Raw genomic sequence first — 15,819 nt, forward strand, 5'->3', positions numbered from 1 at the left:
TATTGTAAATAGTTATAATGTAAATATTTTTAAATGTCAGAAAATGTTAATAAATCATGCCAAAATTTCAAAATTTTTATTTTTCCTATTAAATTGGAATTGCATCACTGATTAAGCTTTATGCTATAACAATTAAAGTTTCAAAAATAAAATAGAATCATAAAATAATTACTTCTTTACTCATAATGCATTACTACAATAATCTTATTTTATTAACTGAATAATGCTTAATAAATATTATTAAGAAAAATGAAATTTATGAGAGTACTGTGTATGTTTTATTAACTTTCCTTTGACATTGCACTTTTTAACAATCAACATATGTATTTATAAATTAATTAAAGATTTAATTTCTGTTATTTTTGCTTCAAAGGTGGAATATACTTACGAAGACAAACTCAAGGAAAACAACTCAACAGCTTTCACTAAGCTATGTTTTGTTACAAGTTGAGGTAATTGTTTACATCTTTGTGGCAACAGCAGAGAATGACAGTATTCAATCGGACTAGCATTAATTGCAATTATATCATCTTTGTCTGTATTATTTAAATTCATTATTTGTTCTTCTGACACAAGTTTTGTAAAGTTAAAATCTTTCTCATTGAAAGGTTGGTTCATTGAAATAATATTTTCTGGAAATCTTCTTTTATAACCGCGATCAATATTTAGCTAAAATTAATAAAAATGGTCAGTATTAAATATTTAAAAAAGTAAATATTATTTATTATAAGATTACCAATAACAAAGAAAATTTATATAATGATTAAAACAAGTTTGTATGGTATGTTTTGTCAGAGGACAATATATAATTGGATTGTTCATATAAAACTTTTATAAAAATTTGAATCATTAAATATTTTAGACATTTAATGCCTATGTCTAATGAATAGAAAATATCAGTACATATAAGAATCAATCTAATGTACATTACTATTTTATCTTCATCAGTATAAGATCAATTATTTTTTAGATGAGAAAAAAAGTTGAAATTTGATATAAGATGTTTTTTTTGGTAAACTATTATATGGCACACCATTACATAAATTCGGTTGTAGGACTCTTTTGACCCCGTTCACTGGCTATACTTTTTAGATAAAAGTAGCTTTAGATAAAAGCTGCTATTTTACTAATTTTCTATTCCTTACAATGTTTAGATATTTTGAAAATTTTTAACCACAATTTCTATGGATTAAATTAATGAAAGTCATATTCACAAGACACAAGTATTCCAAGATCTGGTTAATGACTAAATGTACAAATGAAGGTGCAACATCCCATTGGAAGATAAAGTACATTATTGGCAAACAGATACAGGTACAGGTACAAGCTAATGAGTTCAGAAGTCTTCCAACAAAGTCTCAGCCACCATAAATGTCCGATGCTGAGAAGATAGATAAAATTGTGTAGGTCGGGCATACCATAGGTAACCACATTATTGTCCAAATCAATACCAACTCATTTTGCCAACCAGCACTCTGGCAACGCACACATATTAATCTTTTTTGCAAAAAGATGTTAACGAGATGCTAGTCACAACAACTTAGTAATAGGCGACGTTTATAGCAGGGAGGCATGTTTAACCAGGGAATACTCATCATGTCAGAAAATGGCAATATTTTGTGTTATGGTGATTCATATCAGTAATAAAATTAAAAAATAAAATCGTCATTTCATTACAACTTAATTCTATATTATAACAGCCACACATACTCTGTATTTGGCCATTATACTTCATCGCTTACTTTTTGTGATACATTTTAGGTACACAATTTTCAAAGTTTTCAAAGAAGGCACAACAGCTAACTGGTTAATCAGCAATTGTATACTCCAATAAATGTACTGTGGCACGCAATATGATTTTTCTCAAATATTAAGTTTTCTGAATGTGAGGTTGGCGGTAGCCAAAACTTTCATCATTGAACTCCTCTACTTACAAGTTTTCTAACAATATATCATGCACTCTATGGACATTAAAGTACTGAATACTACAGTATTTCAAATTTATTTACTATGCAGAAAAAACAATATTACATTTATGTTTCATTTATAAATGTTATATTTATGATTGTATATATAAAATGCTATTTATCATAAGAATAAGGTAAGAAGAGAAGAAACATTTATGTCAAAATAGAATAAAAACTAGAATAGAATAAAAAATAGAATAAAAAAATATTTAAAAACAGACATTATATGTATACAGAAGAATTGAATCCTGAATCTTAGCATAGGACTTTAACGGATTACCATCATACTATTGCATTGTTTGTTAAATACCACAGTTGAATCACATTTTAGCGTAGTAGTAAAATTTCAATCACTAATGTTTCAAAAAATATTGGATCTTTGCCCTTATAATGGAATACTTTTGCAGAGTGAGGATCTTCCCATATGCAGAATTTTAACTAAATCAGTAATACAAATCTCTTGCAGTTCCCTTGTTATTTGTTAATTATGAATTTACATATATATGAATCGATATAATTATTTTTTTCTTTTCATTGTGTTAAATAGTTACATTAACTAAGTCATACTAGAGTAACTTAACACATTAGCACCATAACTCACATATATGTCATTTGGATTCCTCTGCTAGAACCTGAATGATATATATAGATGAGTTTCTAAATGCTCTGATGCCAATGTGTTAAAGGATTATAAGTTCTTTGAAATACAATTGGGGAGAGAGACATTATAATTCTCACAATTATAAATCATAAAACATTAAATAATTTCAGTTCACTAATACATATAAATTCCTAAAAGTATAACACATTGATTAATAAATAAACAATCCTGATATTGTCTTGGCAATATAATAACAAATATGATATATTCATTGCTACTTCTTTAACTGTTATTTGATATATGATTTTGCACTATAAAATTAATTTATATAATTTTATTCTTATAAAAATTCCTAGAATAAACAATATTATCTATATTATATTATTAGATATAATTACAGTTACATAATATTTATTTCATTTTTATTTTTGTAAATTGTCACTGATTTTGTAAATATTTTTGTTTTGTCTGCTTATTTTTATTTTATAAGTTATCAACAAACTGTACTTGTAAGTATTAAAACTAAGAGATAAGCATACGTAACAAGATTTATAGGTATTAATGACATTAATACACAAAACATATTTGTAATTATTAAAATTTGAACCAGAAAATTATCTTACGAATATTTATGCAAGGGATGGTAAAATTAAAGCATACATTTACACATATGACAAGTGAACAATAAAAACATGTGAAATATTTTATCCTGTAAATTACTATATTACTTAAACAAAATTGTAACAACTAAAAAATATTTAAAAATAAATTAAACAAATATTTATTATAATTAATTATTTAATAACATTACCTGGACTAAAAAGTGATATTTGCCTTCCAATATTTTCGAATCTTGAATGTTTAATATATAACGAAACACTTCATTCTTCTGGGCTTCCATCCACTTTTCTTTTAAAACCAAATCAAAATTAGATTCCTCATCTTTTTTAATATCTTCACTACAAACACAATTTGCTTCAGTAGAAGAATTGTAGGACATGACTGTGTCGGATTTTGTTATGTAGATTTAAATAATATGAAATCATTTAGCACAACTAACCACACCTATTTTAGGTTTAAACTATGTGGTGATCGAAACATAACCTAGTTAATATTCTATGTAATATATATATATATATACATATGTATGTATGTACTTCTCCATAGATTTCCTGCGAAATTAAATGATACTGACACGATAAAAATATTATAATACAGTGAGTTAGAATATGCAATAGTGAATACAATACATGTAAAACGAATTTATACCATATTTAGATTAACTAGTTATATTTATTATTTTTTTGTGTATCACAATTACTTAGATGAAGTGAGAAGTGTTGTATAATATTAAATATTTATTTTTTATCTTTTATCTTAGGTATTTTAATCTACAATATGATAGTATTACATAATTTTTTTTACATTAAGATCTTATTAATTAACAATATCATTGTATTACTGTAACACTAGTTACATGAAAGTTATGATATGACTTTTTTAAAGAATAAAGGCATGATATCTTTATTATATTAGAAAATATGTTTAACCCTTTGCACTCCAAATTTTATTTCAATTTTGTTACCAGCAGCTCCTAACGCTTTTAAGTGCTTTATTTGAAATTTACTTTAACTAAAAAATAAGACAATTTAAATAAATAAAGGAAGAAACAAATTCATTTAAATACCAGTTTTATTCACGCTATTGTTGTATTTTGTAATTTTTAAGTGTATGTATTATGTATGTAAGTATTAAGTGTATCTTGAAACAATTTCCAGGATGCAATCCTTGTTTTCTTTCGCACATTTCACAAAAAAAGGTGGAATTGAAAGAATGTGGAGTGAGACTCGACAAAGTAGCTCCTGAAATAAAAACTGATGTTGAGTCATACTCGACATAGGAGTGCAAAGGGTTAATACATTAATAAAAAATTAATAGTACAAAATTTAACAAAGAAGAAATTAAAAGAAGACATTAAGTTACATTTAAAATTTGTATTTCATATTGAATTTGTTGATCTCTGTTAAAAGTTTCTCATGGTGGTATTAAAGCTAGTAAGTATAAGTAAATAAAGATAATTAGTTTAAAAAATTGTTATTTTAATGTTTGATCTCTGAATTAATTTTTTCATTCTGATGTTAATTTGAAATTTTATTAATTTTTAATGAAATCTTGTATTAGATTTAACTTTTTGTTGAAAAATATAAAAGAACAATTTTTTTCTATTGTAACTTTGGGAATATTTTGATTTAAATTTTCTTCTACTTCCTTTTCATTGTTATTTTTACTATCTGATATTATGAAAATCATTGTTAAAACTTGGAAACGCGCACGTCGATTATATTGTCTATTCGTTACAACACACGCACAAGGGTCGACTTCCGAGACTACGCATGCCGAACCGAAAAATCAATGGAAAACCATAAATAAGGAAAGAGAACAAGAAGTGTATCAACGCTATGTTACAAACAGCACGCCAGCGACATCCATATACTCATTCATCAAACACGCACAAATGTCGCAGGACACTTGAATTCCTAATAATTATTTTATATTTACAAATAATAATCACTACGGTAAATATATTTTCTATATTTCACTGTGCTTCTAGATGTTTTTGTGTTTTCTTTTATTTCTTTCATTTCTGAATCTTATTTGCTTTCTTTATGCTCTTCCATTTTCTAATGTAGTATAGCAAAGTCTGAATATTGTCTGGTCTATGTTTGCGAGTTAAAAATTAACAATTTTTTATTACAATTCTTTTGTATTGCCAGTCATAATTTACTTGCATTACTCTGTTTTTTACCACATAAATTTGGAACCTACATAAAGAACAATATAAAATTTGTAGATACGTGCAAAATAGCTATACTCTATATATATCTATATAATATCACAGAGGAAATTTCCTCTCTCATACATATGTGTATATATGATACATATATGATATATATGTATAAAGCAAATCAGTTATACATATATGTTAGTATATTATTATATACTATTTATTCTATAATATATAATTATTTATTATTGTTATATATTATTTTGTATATATAATTTTGTATTATTATAATTATATATTATAGTTATATTATTTTACTATTTCATTAATAGTATTAGTAAATTATTAATAATAAACAATAAATTAAATATGAATTATATAAATTGTACACAAAATAGTAAATTATTATTTTATAATAATAATATTGTTGAATTTATTTATTTATTGAAATTATTTTGAATTTACTAGAAACGATATTAGAAAGAACGAATTATTAATTAGATAAATAAATATGAATCAAATTGTATCATGTTCGATCTCACTTTATTCAAAAAAGGTTCGTCAGTAGCAAAATCTTTTTTCACAAGGAACCGAAAAGAAAGAAGGTTTGTCGTTGCAACGGTAATATTCCCTGATACATAAACTTTTAATCTTTTTCTATCGTTTCCGCCCTGTACTGTATTGTACCCCTACTATATCCCTCTCTGTTGTACATTCGGTATTTTTTCAGTATTTTTCGCTGCCGGCAAAATATATATAAAGCATGTGGAGAATTTATTCTATCGTCGTATCCCTTTCAGAAGAACTAAGATTGTTGATTCGTTAGAAGTTTCTAAAATTACTTACCAAATTAAGAGAACGTTAATATAAATTATATCATTGATTCATGTGTTAATTTTTCTAACATGTGCTAAAAATGAACCCCTCAATCAAAGAATGCTAATACATGATAACTACCGCTTGTAATTATACTTATTAAAATTTTTTTAACAATTTTATTTCGATATGTTTGTTGCTTACGAAGGCTATGTATATATACAGTTTTGTTTTTCGTTTAATATTTACTCCCAAACGTAGAACTTACTTAGCAAACTACGTACTGATAAAGTTTATGTTACATTGAATCGTTTTAAGAGCTTATTTATTTCGTGTAAATTTTGTTCTGCATGTTGAGCTATTTTTCCTTCCGGTAGAACTTTTGGTTCGTACTTCAGCAATTGATAGCCATCAACTAAATACTTCTTTGACTCCTGCTGCAAAAAGAAACAAACCTTCAAATACTTGTTAATGTAAAGTGCAAATAAATGATGGCAGAAATTTTTGTTCACAATTTATGTAATTGTCTGTTAATATTGTATAATTATCGTATTATGTAAAAATGCTTCAGCCCCTTATAACTATAATTACTGTTAGAACACGCGTATATTACCGAAAGAAATAGAAACAAAGGCAACCGAAGATAATACAAAAAATGTATTTTGTAGATTAAGTACGTTGCATATATGGTACATTTGTATTGTATGTGGAGAGTGAGGGATCGTAGAGAGAAACGATACACAAGTATGTAACAGCCGAGGAGGACGGACGTGTCTAGACGGTCGTCCTCTCCAGGTATAAGTGAATAGTGAAAAAGTGTTTCAAAGTAATAGTGCTGCAAAGTGATAGTGAGGAGGAAATAAAATAGCAATGCAGATACCAACTATAAACATAGCAACAACAGGAGAAACATATTATATAAGAACCAAACAAATTAACATTGAGCCAGAAGAAACAAAAGAGCATCGGGGACAGGAAGATAGCAATTCAGAACATGAAAGATACTACCAGGACGAAAGTTGGAAGCTAGCGAAGGCTAGCAAAAAACGCAAAACAACTACAGACATAAGTGCCATAGGAAACCCAGTTACAGAAAAGCAGCGATGGCTGCAAGAATTACCATTAAGTAACTCCTTCAACTCACTAACGGAAGAAATAGACGCTGACCCCGTAAATAAAACCACTACCCAAACAAATCATATTACAAAACCATCACCAATCTTTGTTGAGGCCCAAATAATAAACCCGCTCATCGATCTACTAAATAATCTAGACGAGAAAAACAACTACACAATGAAGCAAACAAAATTGGAACAAGTAAAAATACAAACAAACACACCAGAAACATTTAGGAAAGTTATAAAAGCATTAAAAGAAAAAAATGCTATCTACCACACGTATCAGCTTAAAACTGAAAGGAGCTATAAAATTGTCATAAGAGGATTGCATCCTAAAATCAACATACATAAACTAAGCGATGAGTTAGCTAAAATTGGACATCAAGCAAGAACAATAAACAATATAACAAGATTCGACACAAAGCAACCACTACCACTATTCTTAATAGAACTTGAACCCAGAAACAATAACAAGGAAATATATGATATCAAACAAATACTAAACACAATAGTAACAGTCGAACCACCACGACACAAAAAAGATATACCTGAATGCATGCGGTGTCAACAATACGGACACACTAAAAATTATTGCAACAGAAGCCCAGCTTGCGTCAAGTGCGCAAAAAATCACTTAACTCTACACTGCCCATATTCTGGAAAAATAGAAAAAGTTAAATGCTTCAACTGTAACGGAAACCACCCAGCCAGCTATAAAGGATGTGAAGTAAGAAAACAATTACAACGTAAACTGTTCCCGCGCCTACGAAGCAGGACAAGCACTAACACACAAGCCCATCAGGACAGCACAAAACCTGAAATAATATCAAATACAGAGCAAGCAATAAACAACAAACCTATCAGCACCAACACCATTGGTGGTCTAAGCTATGCTCAAGTAACCAGCCAACCAACACAAACACACAACCAATACCACAGCAATAGTAACAATGACACTGCAGAAATCAAAGAACTGCTCAAACAATCCATAAAGAACACCGAAATGCTAACCAGAATGATAAGCGAAGAAAACGCAGTACTCAAACAGCAAACCCAACAAATCACAGTCATGCTACAACTAATTACAAACGTGCTAAGCAAAAAATAAAAACGGACAATCTAAAAATAGCAGCCTGGAACTCAAACGGCCTACAACAACGGGCCCTCGAAACTAAAACATTCATATACAATAATAATATAGACATACTACTTGACTCAGAAACACACTTCACTACAAAAAGCTATTTGAAAATACCATACTAGACCACCTATATATCATACCAAACACCCCTCAGGAAGAGCTCACGGAGGGACAGCAGTGATAGTCAGAAACGATATCAAACATTATCTACACAGCCAAGTTAACAAAGAATATTTACAAGCAACCACTGTTACAGTTCAAACTAGCAGCAACTACTTCCAGTTGTCAGCAGTATATGTGCCTCCGCGACACAAAATAACAACACAAATGTGGGAAGAATACTTCCAGGACCTAGGGGACAAGTACATCGCAGCGGGAGACTACAACTCAAAGCACACGCTTTGGGGGTCAAGAAACATTACACCTCGAGGTAGAACACTGGAAAAATACATTAGAAATAATAACCTCAATATATTATCCACAGGAACACCGACACATTGGCCGACTGACCTGAACAAAAAACCAGATCTTCTGGACTTTGCAGTTACAAGGGGACTAAACACAAATAAACTAAAAATAACACCCAACCTCGAGCTCAGTTCCGATCATACACCCATAATAATTGAATACAGAAACAAACCAATTCACTATAGCAAACCAGAAACACTATGCAATAAAACCACCAAATGGCAAACTTTCAAAGAAATAATAGAAAGCAAAATAAACTGCAACATCCCGTTAAAAACTCCTGAACACATAGAACAGGCAGTAGCAACATTGACAGCAGCTATCCAGGAAGCAGCAAGGACAACCACTACTCCCGAACCAACCAGCAGACAAACAATAACAATCCCGCAAGAAATACTCGACAAAATTAAAGAAGACACTCTTCACACACGAGAACACCAACTATTCACTATGGAAAGCCGCGAAAAAAATAAGGAAGCCAATAATACCCGTCCCGGCAATCAGAAAAGCAGATAACACATGGGCAAGAAGCAACGAAGAACAAGCTGAAGAATTCTCCAACCACCTCTGCAACACATTCACACCACACATTATCAACAACACCAACCTCAAAAGTCATACGGAGGAGGATCCACAAACCACTATTACCACAACTGACAAGGTTACCATCATACCTAAAACATCGGCACAAGAAATTAGAAACATAATTGATAAAACAAAAAACAACAAAGCGCCAGGAATCGACCTAATCAATGGTAAAATCTTGAAAAACCTTCCGCCAAAAGCAATAAGACTAATGTCAATAATATTCAATGCAATTCTAAGAATTCAATATTTCCCCAAACCATGGAAATTAGCACAGATCAAAATGTTACCTAAACTAGGCAAAGACCTGCACCAAACTGCATCTTACAGACCAATATCACTGCTTCCAGTATTTTCCAAAATACTGGAAAAGATAATATACGACCGCATAAAACCAATAATAGAGACAAAAAAACTAATACTGGATCACCAATTTGGTTTCAGAAACAAACACTCCACGATATAGCAAATGCACAGGCTTATAAACGAAATAATAGTAGCACTAGAAAACAAGGAATATTGCACAGCCCTCTTTATAGACATAGAGAAAGCATTCGATAAAATTAATCATGAAAGTCTACTACAAACAATTAGGAAACAATTCCCGGAGCAAATACACCACTTAATAAAATCCTACCTAAGCAGCAGAACCTTCGTAATAAAAATCAAGGACACACATTCTCAAGTTAAAGACATCAAGGCCGGGGTACCACAAGGAAGCGTCCTAGGCCCAATACTATACACATTATACACGGCGAACATACCAACAACTACCAACAGCACAGTATTGACATTCGCGGACGACACAGCTATACTAGTCAGGCATACTAACCCAGAAACGGCAGTCAAAATACTACAAGAACATATCATAAAAGTAGAAAATTGGCTACAAGAAAAACAAATAAAAGCAAACCCCAATAAATGCAACCATATTACATTCACGCTACGGAAAAAGATACCACCAAACATCCTATTGAACGGCACGCATATAACGCAAACAAAGCATGTCAAATACCTAGGACTCCACTTAGATCAAAAACTCACCTGGAAACTACACATCAAATCAATAGTAGAAAAAAGACAGAAAACAAGGAGACAAATGCATTGGCTAACAAGCCAAAAATCCAAACTAAGCACAGAAAATAAATTAAAAATATATAAAACGATCAAAAAACCAATCTGGACGTACGGAATACCACTATGGGGGACGGCAGCAATGAGGCATATAAACAAAATAGGGGTAATACAGGCTAAAATCCTCAGAACAATAGTAAACGGACCTTGGTACGTCAGAAACGAAGATTTACGAAGGGACCTGGGAATGCCAACGGTCAAGGAAGAAATTAGCAGATACTCCGAGAAATACAAATCAAGAATAGCAACACACATAAACCGGCTAGCTGCGGAAACATACAAAACCATAAATATGGACAGAAGACTAAAAAGGAAGCACCCAGCAGACCTTATAAAGGACATAACCTGTAATTTCGTACTATCGCGGGGAGACGCGGTCGTTAGAATACGCGTCAACGAGAGTCGTAAATTCCCGTTACGATTAGAATAATCGACACCACGAATAGTTCGATCCCCGTATTTCGGTTAGGATAATCGGGGTGGTTGATGCGGTATAACACTGAGAGTCACAGAATTATAATAATGTATATTTCCAACAACTAGTCTACACGATTGAAAAGATATAAACAATTAACAACTTTATCGCACGCAGATAATGTAAATGTATACAGTATCGAGCAAGGCTCTTACACTTGAAGTTAGTCTCTTGGTGGACGTAGCACGATATGATACTTAACAGAATAAGCGAATGTTTGGCAATGTGTAATGTTCGACGCGTCACAAGGAACTGATCCACTTTGGATGATTTCTTTGTCTCATCTTTAAGACGACCCCCACTATACTTAGGTCACGCCACCGCTCGCGCCTATGCTCACGTATGTCTATTCTTGCGTGGAAAACGTAACGGACCAAATTCGACGTTTCGAGAACTCGCTGCTTGGCAACAGCTATGCGCTCGTCGATACATTGTATATGATCCGGCGGTCAGATAAGACGATCTGACTGAGACATTGTAGGGCCGCGAGTGACGGTTAGAAAATACAGCCTGTGTTAAGCCTCGTGGCGTAACATCCTCCCCCCGTTGAGAGGGTACCGATCAAATGATATGGTGTGGAGTCAGTTGCGTCGCTGGCGAATCTCCTTGGCTCCGTGTGGGTGGTCGGACTCGTCTGGATCTGGGTGAATGGGTAAGGGGACCAGTCTTTTGACGCCACGATCCAGGGTAGTTGTTGCCGTCTGCACGGTGGCGGTCCGTATGATTCCGTCGACTCCTGGATGGACCTTGATCACGCGGCCCAAAGGCCATTGCATGGATGGTACGTTATCCTCCCTGAGGACTACTACGGTGCCTACTCGGATGTCGTGACTGCCCTTGCTCCATTTATTTCGGATGTTCAGCTCGTTCAGGTATTCTCGATGCCAGCGGCGCCAGAAATGTTGTTTGATCCTTTGAATATGTTGCCAGCTGGAGAGACGATTGGATGGAGTATCCTGGAAATCTCGTTCTCGAAAGCTTGTTAGTGCATCTCCGATGAGGAAGTGACCGGGAGTAAGGACAAGAAGATCGTTTGGGTCAGATGATATTGGAGTCAGAGGACGGGAGTTGAGGATAGACTCGATTTCAATGATCAGTGTGTTCAAATTTTCGTATGTTAAGAGCTCGTTACCTGCGACACGTCTGAGATGTCGTTTGAAGGACTTCACCGCAGCCTCCCACAGCCCGCCGAAGTGAGGTGAGTTGGGAGGAATGAAGTGCCATTCGATTTGTCGATCGGCTAAAAAGGACTGAATCCTTACCTTATGATCGTCGGACTGCAGGAGGTTTCGGAGCTCTCGTAATTCATTGTTGGCGCCAACGAAGTTGGTGCCGTTGTCAGAATAAATTGTTACACAGAATCCTCGGCGAGCGATGAATCTTCGCAGAGCAGCAATGAAGGCCTCGCTAGTGAGATCGGTGACCAGCTCGAGGTGGACTGCTTTGACTGCAAGGCATACGAAGATTGCTACATATACCTTGATTTTTCGTCGGTTGCGATCCTTTCGTTCCTTGATGTAGAACGGTCCGCAATAATCGATTCCGACGTTCGTAAATGGACGAGATTCCGTTATCCGTGCAGCTGGAAGGTCGCCCATTACGTACTCTACTGGAGGTGGATTGGCTCGGCAGCAACGTACGCACTTCTTCAGCGTGCTCCAAACTTGACTACGGCCGTCGATAGGCCAGTAAGATCTCCTTAAGGCATATAAGGTAGCTTGAGTTCCGGAGTGGAGATTTAGGAGGTGTTCATGCTCGATTATGAGTGCTGTAACTGAGGATTTGGGTAGAATGATTGGGTGTTTCTGAGTGAAGGGCATTGGTGAATGACTGAGTCGGCCTCCGACTCGCAATATCTCGTCCTTGTCCAGAAATGGATTGAGTCGTTGCAGCTTCCCCTTCACTGCAGAATTTCGATCTGTGCGGAGAGTGCGTATTTCATCTGGAAAATAACAGAGTTGTAACAATTTGACCAATTTGTTATGCGCATTGGTTAAATCATGTGTGGTTAGAGGTCCCCCCCGATCCTGTTTTTGCCTCCATCGGAGGCAACGAGCGGCAATTCTTATCAGCTTGGGCCAAGAGGAATATCTCTCCAGTAGACTGTGGTCAGGCGGAGTCACGGACAGACATGTTGCCTTCTTTTGCACTGGTATTTCAACTAATGGTACTGGGTTCCACGACGGCCAGTATTTTTCAGGTTGTTGGAGCCATTCTGGTCCATGTTGCCAAATGGTAGATCGCAGGAAGTCTTGGGGTGATTGGCCTCGAGATATGAGATCTGCAGGGTTATCGGTAGTGGGAATGTGGCGCCAATCTGAGGTGTGAGTCTTTTGTTGAATCTCTGTCACACGATTGGCGACGAAGGTTTTCAGCGTATGGGGTGATGTATTAATCCAGTGTAAAACGATTGTAGAATCAGTCCAGTAAACGGTCCGAGAAATGTTGCTTGGTAACGCTTGAAGGACTGTAGTGGCCAATGATGCGAGAAGAAGTGCTCCACTCAGTTCCAGCCTTGGAATGGTTTGTGATTTGAGTGGAGCCACTTTTGACCTTGCGGTGAGGAGTCGTGTCCAAACATGACCATCCGGAGCGATGGTGCGAAGGTAGACGCATGCCCCATACGCCCTTTCGCTGGCGTCGCAGAATCCGTGTAATTCAATTTCCGCTGCAGTCTTGATTATAGTTTTACGTGGAAACTTCACGTTATTTAGCAAAGGTAGCTGTGAATAATATTTGCTCCATTCTGTGTGTACGTCAGCCGGAAGAGATTCGTCCCAGTCAAGTTTTAAAGTCCAAAGTCGTTGGAGCAACATCTTAGCGCGAACGATCACTGGTGCCAGTAATCCAAGAGGGTCGTAGATCTTGGCAATTTCGGAGCTGATTGTTCTCTTCGTAATTCGAGAGGCGGTAGGATTGATTTTGACGGAATATAGGATCGAATCGTCAAAGGAATTCCAAACAACACCCAGAGTTTTGAAAGTTTGCGATTCGCCTAGTAGCAGCTTATCGTTTATGTCCTGCTCGGAAAGTCCTCGTAGCAGTTCCCGGTCGTTCGCTGCCCATTTTCGGATGTTTAAGCCGGCTAATTTGAGCAATTCTATGAGCTCCGTTCTTAGTGATTGTGCCTCGTTCTTTGTTTCGGCTCCTGTGAGAACATCGTCGACGTAGAAGTCTCGCTGTAAGACCATCGCTGCTCGTGGGTATCGATGTCCCTCGTCGTCTGCCAGTTGTTTGAGGCACCGAATGGCTAGATAGGGGGCCGCTGGCAGCCCGAATGTCACTGTGTTAAGTTGATAGATGTCCACTTCTCCGTCCGAGTTGCGCCACAAGATTTGTTGGAATTTCCGATCCTCTGGACGCACAAGAAATTGTCGATACATCTTTTCGACATCGCCTGTAATGACATACTGATGAAAACGAAATCTTAAAAGGATAAGAAATATGTCGTCTTGTAGTTTCGGTCCCGTATGAAGTACGTCGTTTAATGAAACTCCGGTGATGGTTGGTGCAGATCCGTCAAACACAACTCGGAGTTTTGTAGTCCGGCTGGATTCTTTGATCACGCCGTGATGTGGCAGAAAATATCCGTCGTCCGTGCAGTGGTCCGTGGTGATCTTCGTCATATGTCCTAATTCCAAGTATTCTTGTATTACGGCGTGATAGTCGGCTTCGAATTGTTTGTCTCGTTGGAATCGACGGCAGAGGGAAGTGAGTCGCTTCATTGCCATGGCTTTCGAAGATCCAAGCGGAGGAGTTGTTTCGTTGAATGGGAGAGCGACAACGTATCGCCCTTCGTTGTTGCGTTGAACGTGATTTCGAAAGTGCTCCTCGCACTGTCGTTCCGATTCCGAAATTCGTGCGGTGGGCGGTCCCTCGTCGATTTCCCAAAAACGGGCGAGGTCCGCCTGTAAAGCCGTCGTGGAGGTGTGAAATGCGTATGCTAATGATTGTGAGGTTGGGCTCCCCCCGATGACCCATCCGAATCTCGTCTTTTGCAGACGCAAGTCGGGCCCGTTTGCTTGACTGATATCAAGTTGGCCGACACAGAGTGATGCTAGTGTTGGTCCGGCGCTCAACAATATTTCGATCGGAGCAGGTCTATGGAATCTTGGATCGGCTAATTGGAGATTCCTAGGTATCTGTATCGTTGAGCGATCTACGGGTTGGTTTGGGACCCAAGACGCGATAGTCGGTATGATCAGAAACGTCAAGTTGCGTTCGTATGTGCCGTCAATAGAGGTGATCGTGGCCGTGATGTAGCGTTTCGAGGTCGTCGATAACGTGTTGAGTGCTCCGATTGGGACCGAACATTTCTGTTGATTGAGTTTTAATGAGTTAGCGAGCCTTTCGGTGATAAAGTTCATGCTAGAGCCGGTATCTAGCAGAGCTCTACAACGAACTGGTTGAATTTCATTATTCAAGATGTTGACCTGCGCTGTGACTAACAAGTCGTGTTGCAATTGTTCAAAAGGGAGCGGGGTCGATGAGTCCGTTTTCTGTGGTTCGGTCCCTAACAGGCTCGTCTGATGACGTCATTGTTTTCCGTGTCGTTTAGGGCTGGACGATATGGTCGATCCCGATGCCGACGATCGCGGTAACCGAGATTCGCGTTTCGGGGATGTTCGCGGAGACGTTCGGGGAGACTCTTGGCGAGAATCTCGACGAGACGCTCGGGGAGACGTTCGGGGAGACGTTCGGGGAGACGCTCGGGGAGACGTTCGGGGAG

General features: G+C 36.1%; 2 protein-coding genes across 10 annotated transcripts in view; both read right to left on the reverse strand.

Annotated features, from left to right (window-relative positions):
• LOC105666845 (dynein axonemal heavy chain 9-like) overlaps positions 1–5,448 on the reverse strand; it is a 115,007-nt gene extending 109,559 nt beyond the window's left edge. For 3 of the 9 annotated variants that reach the window (XM_048413975.1, XM_048413977.1, XM_048413976.1), the window contains exons 1-2: positions 3,380–3,622; positions 389–669 (exon numbers count right to left, since the gene is read on the reverse strand). In XM_048413975.1, the coding sequence (XP_048269932.1) occupies positions 389–669; positions 3,380–3,568 (470 nt within the window). In that variant the 5' untranslated portion in view covers positions 3,569–3,622. The other 6 variants (XM_048413982.1, XM_048413983.1, XM_048413979.1 and 3 more) reach the window with 6 other exon arrangements.
• A 431-nt stretch (positions 5,449–5,879) lies between these two features.
• Positions 5,880–15,819, reverse strand: part of LOC125386774 — a 57,940-nt gene continuing 48,000 nt past the window's right edge. The window contains exon 7 of the mRNA XM_048413905.1: positions 5,880–6,606. Within this exon, the coding sequence (XP_048269862.1) occupies positions 6,463–6,606 (144 nt within the window). The 3' untranslated portion in view covers positions 5,880–6,462. The remainder of the gene's footprint in view (positions 6,607–15,819) is intronic.

The sequence above is a fragment of the Bombus terrestris genome, chromosome 17 (genome assembly GCF_910591885.1).
Source record: "Bombus terrestris chromosome 17, iyBomTerr1.2, whole genome shotgun sequence".
In the NCBI taxonomy this organism is placed as follows: domain Eukaryota; kingdom Metazoa; phylum Arthropoda; class Insecta; order Hymenoptera; family Apidae; genus Bombus; species Bombus terrestris.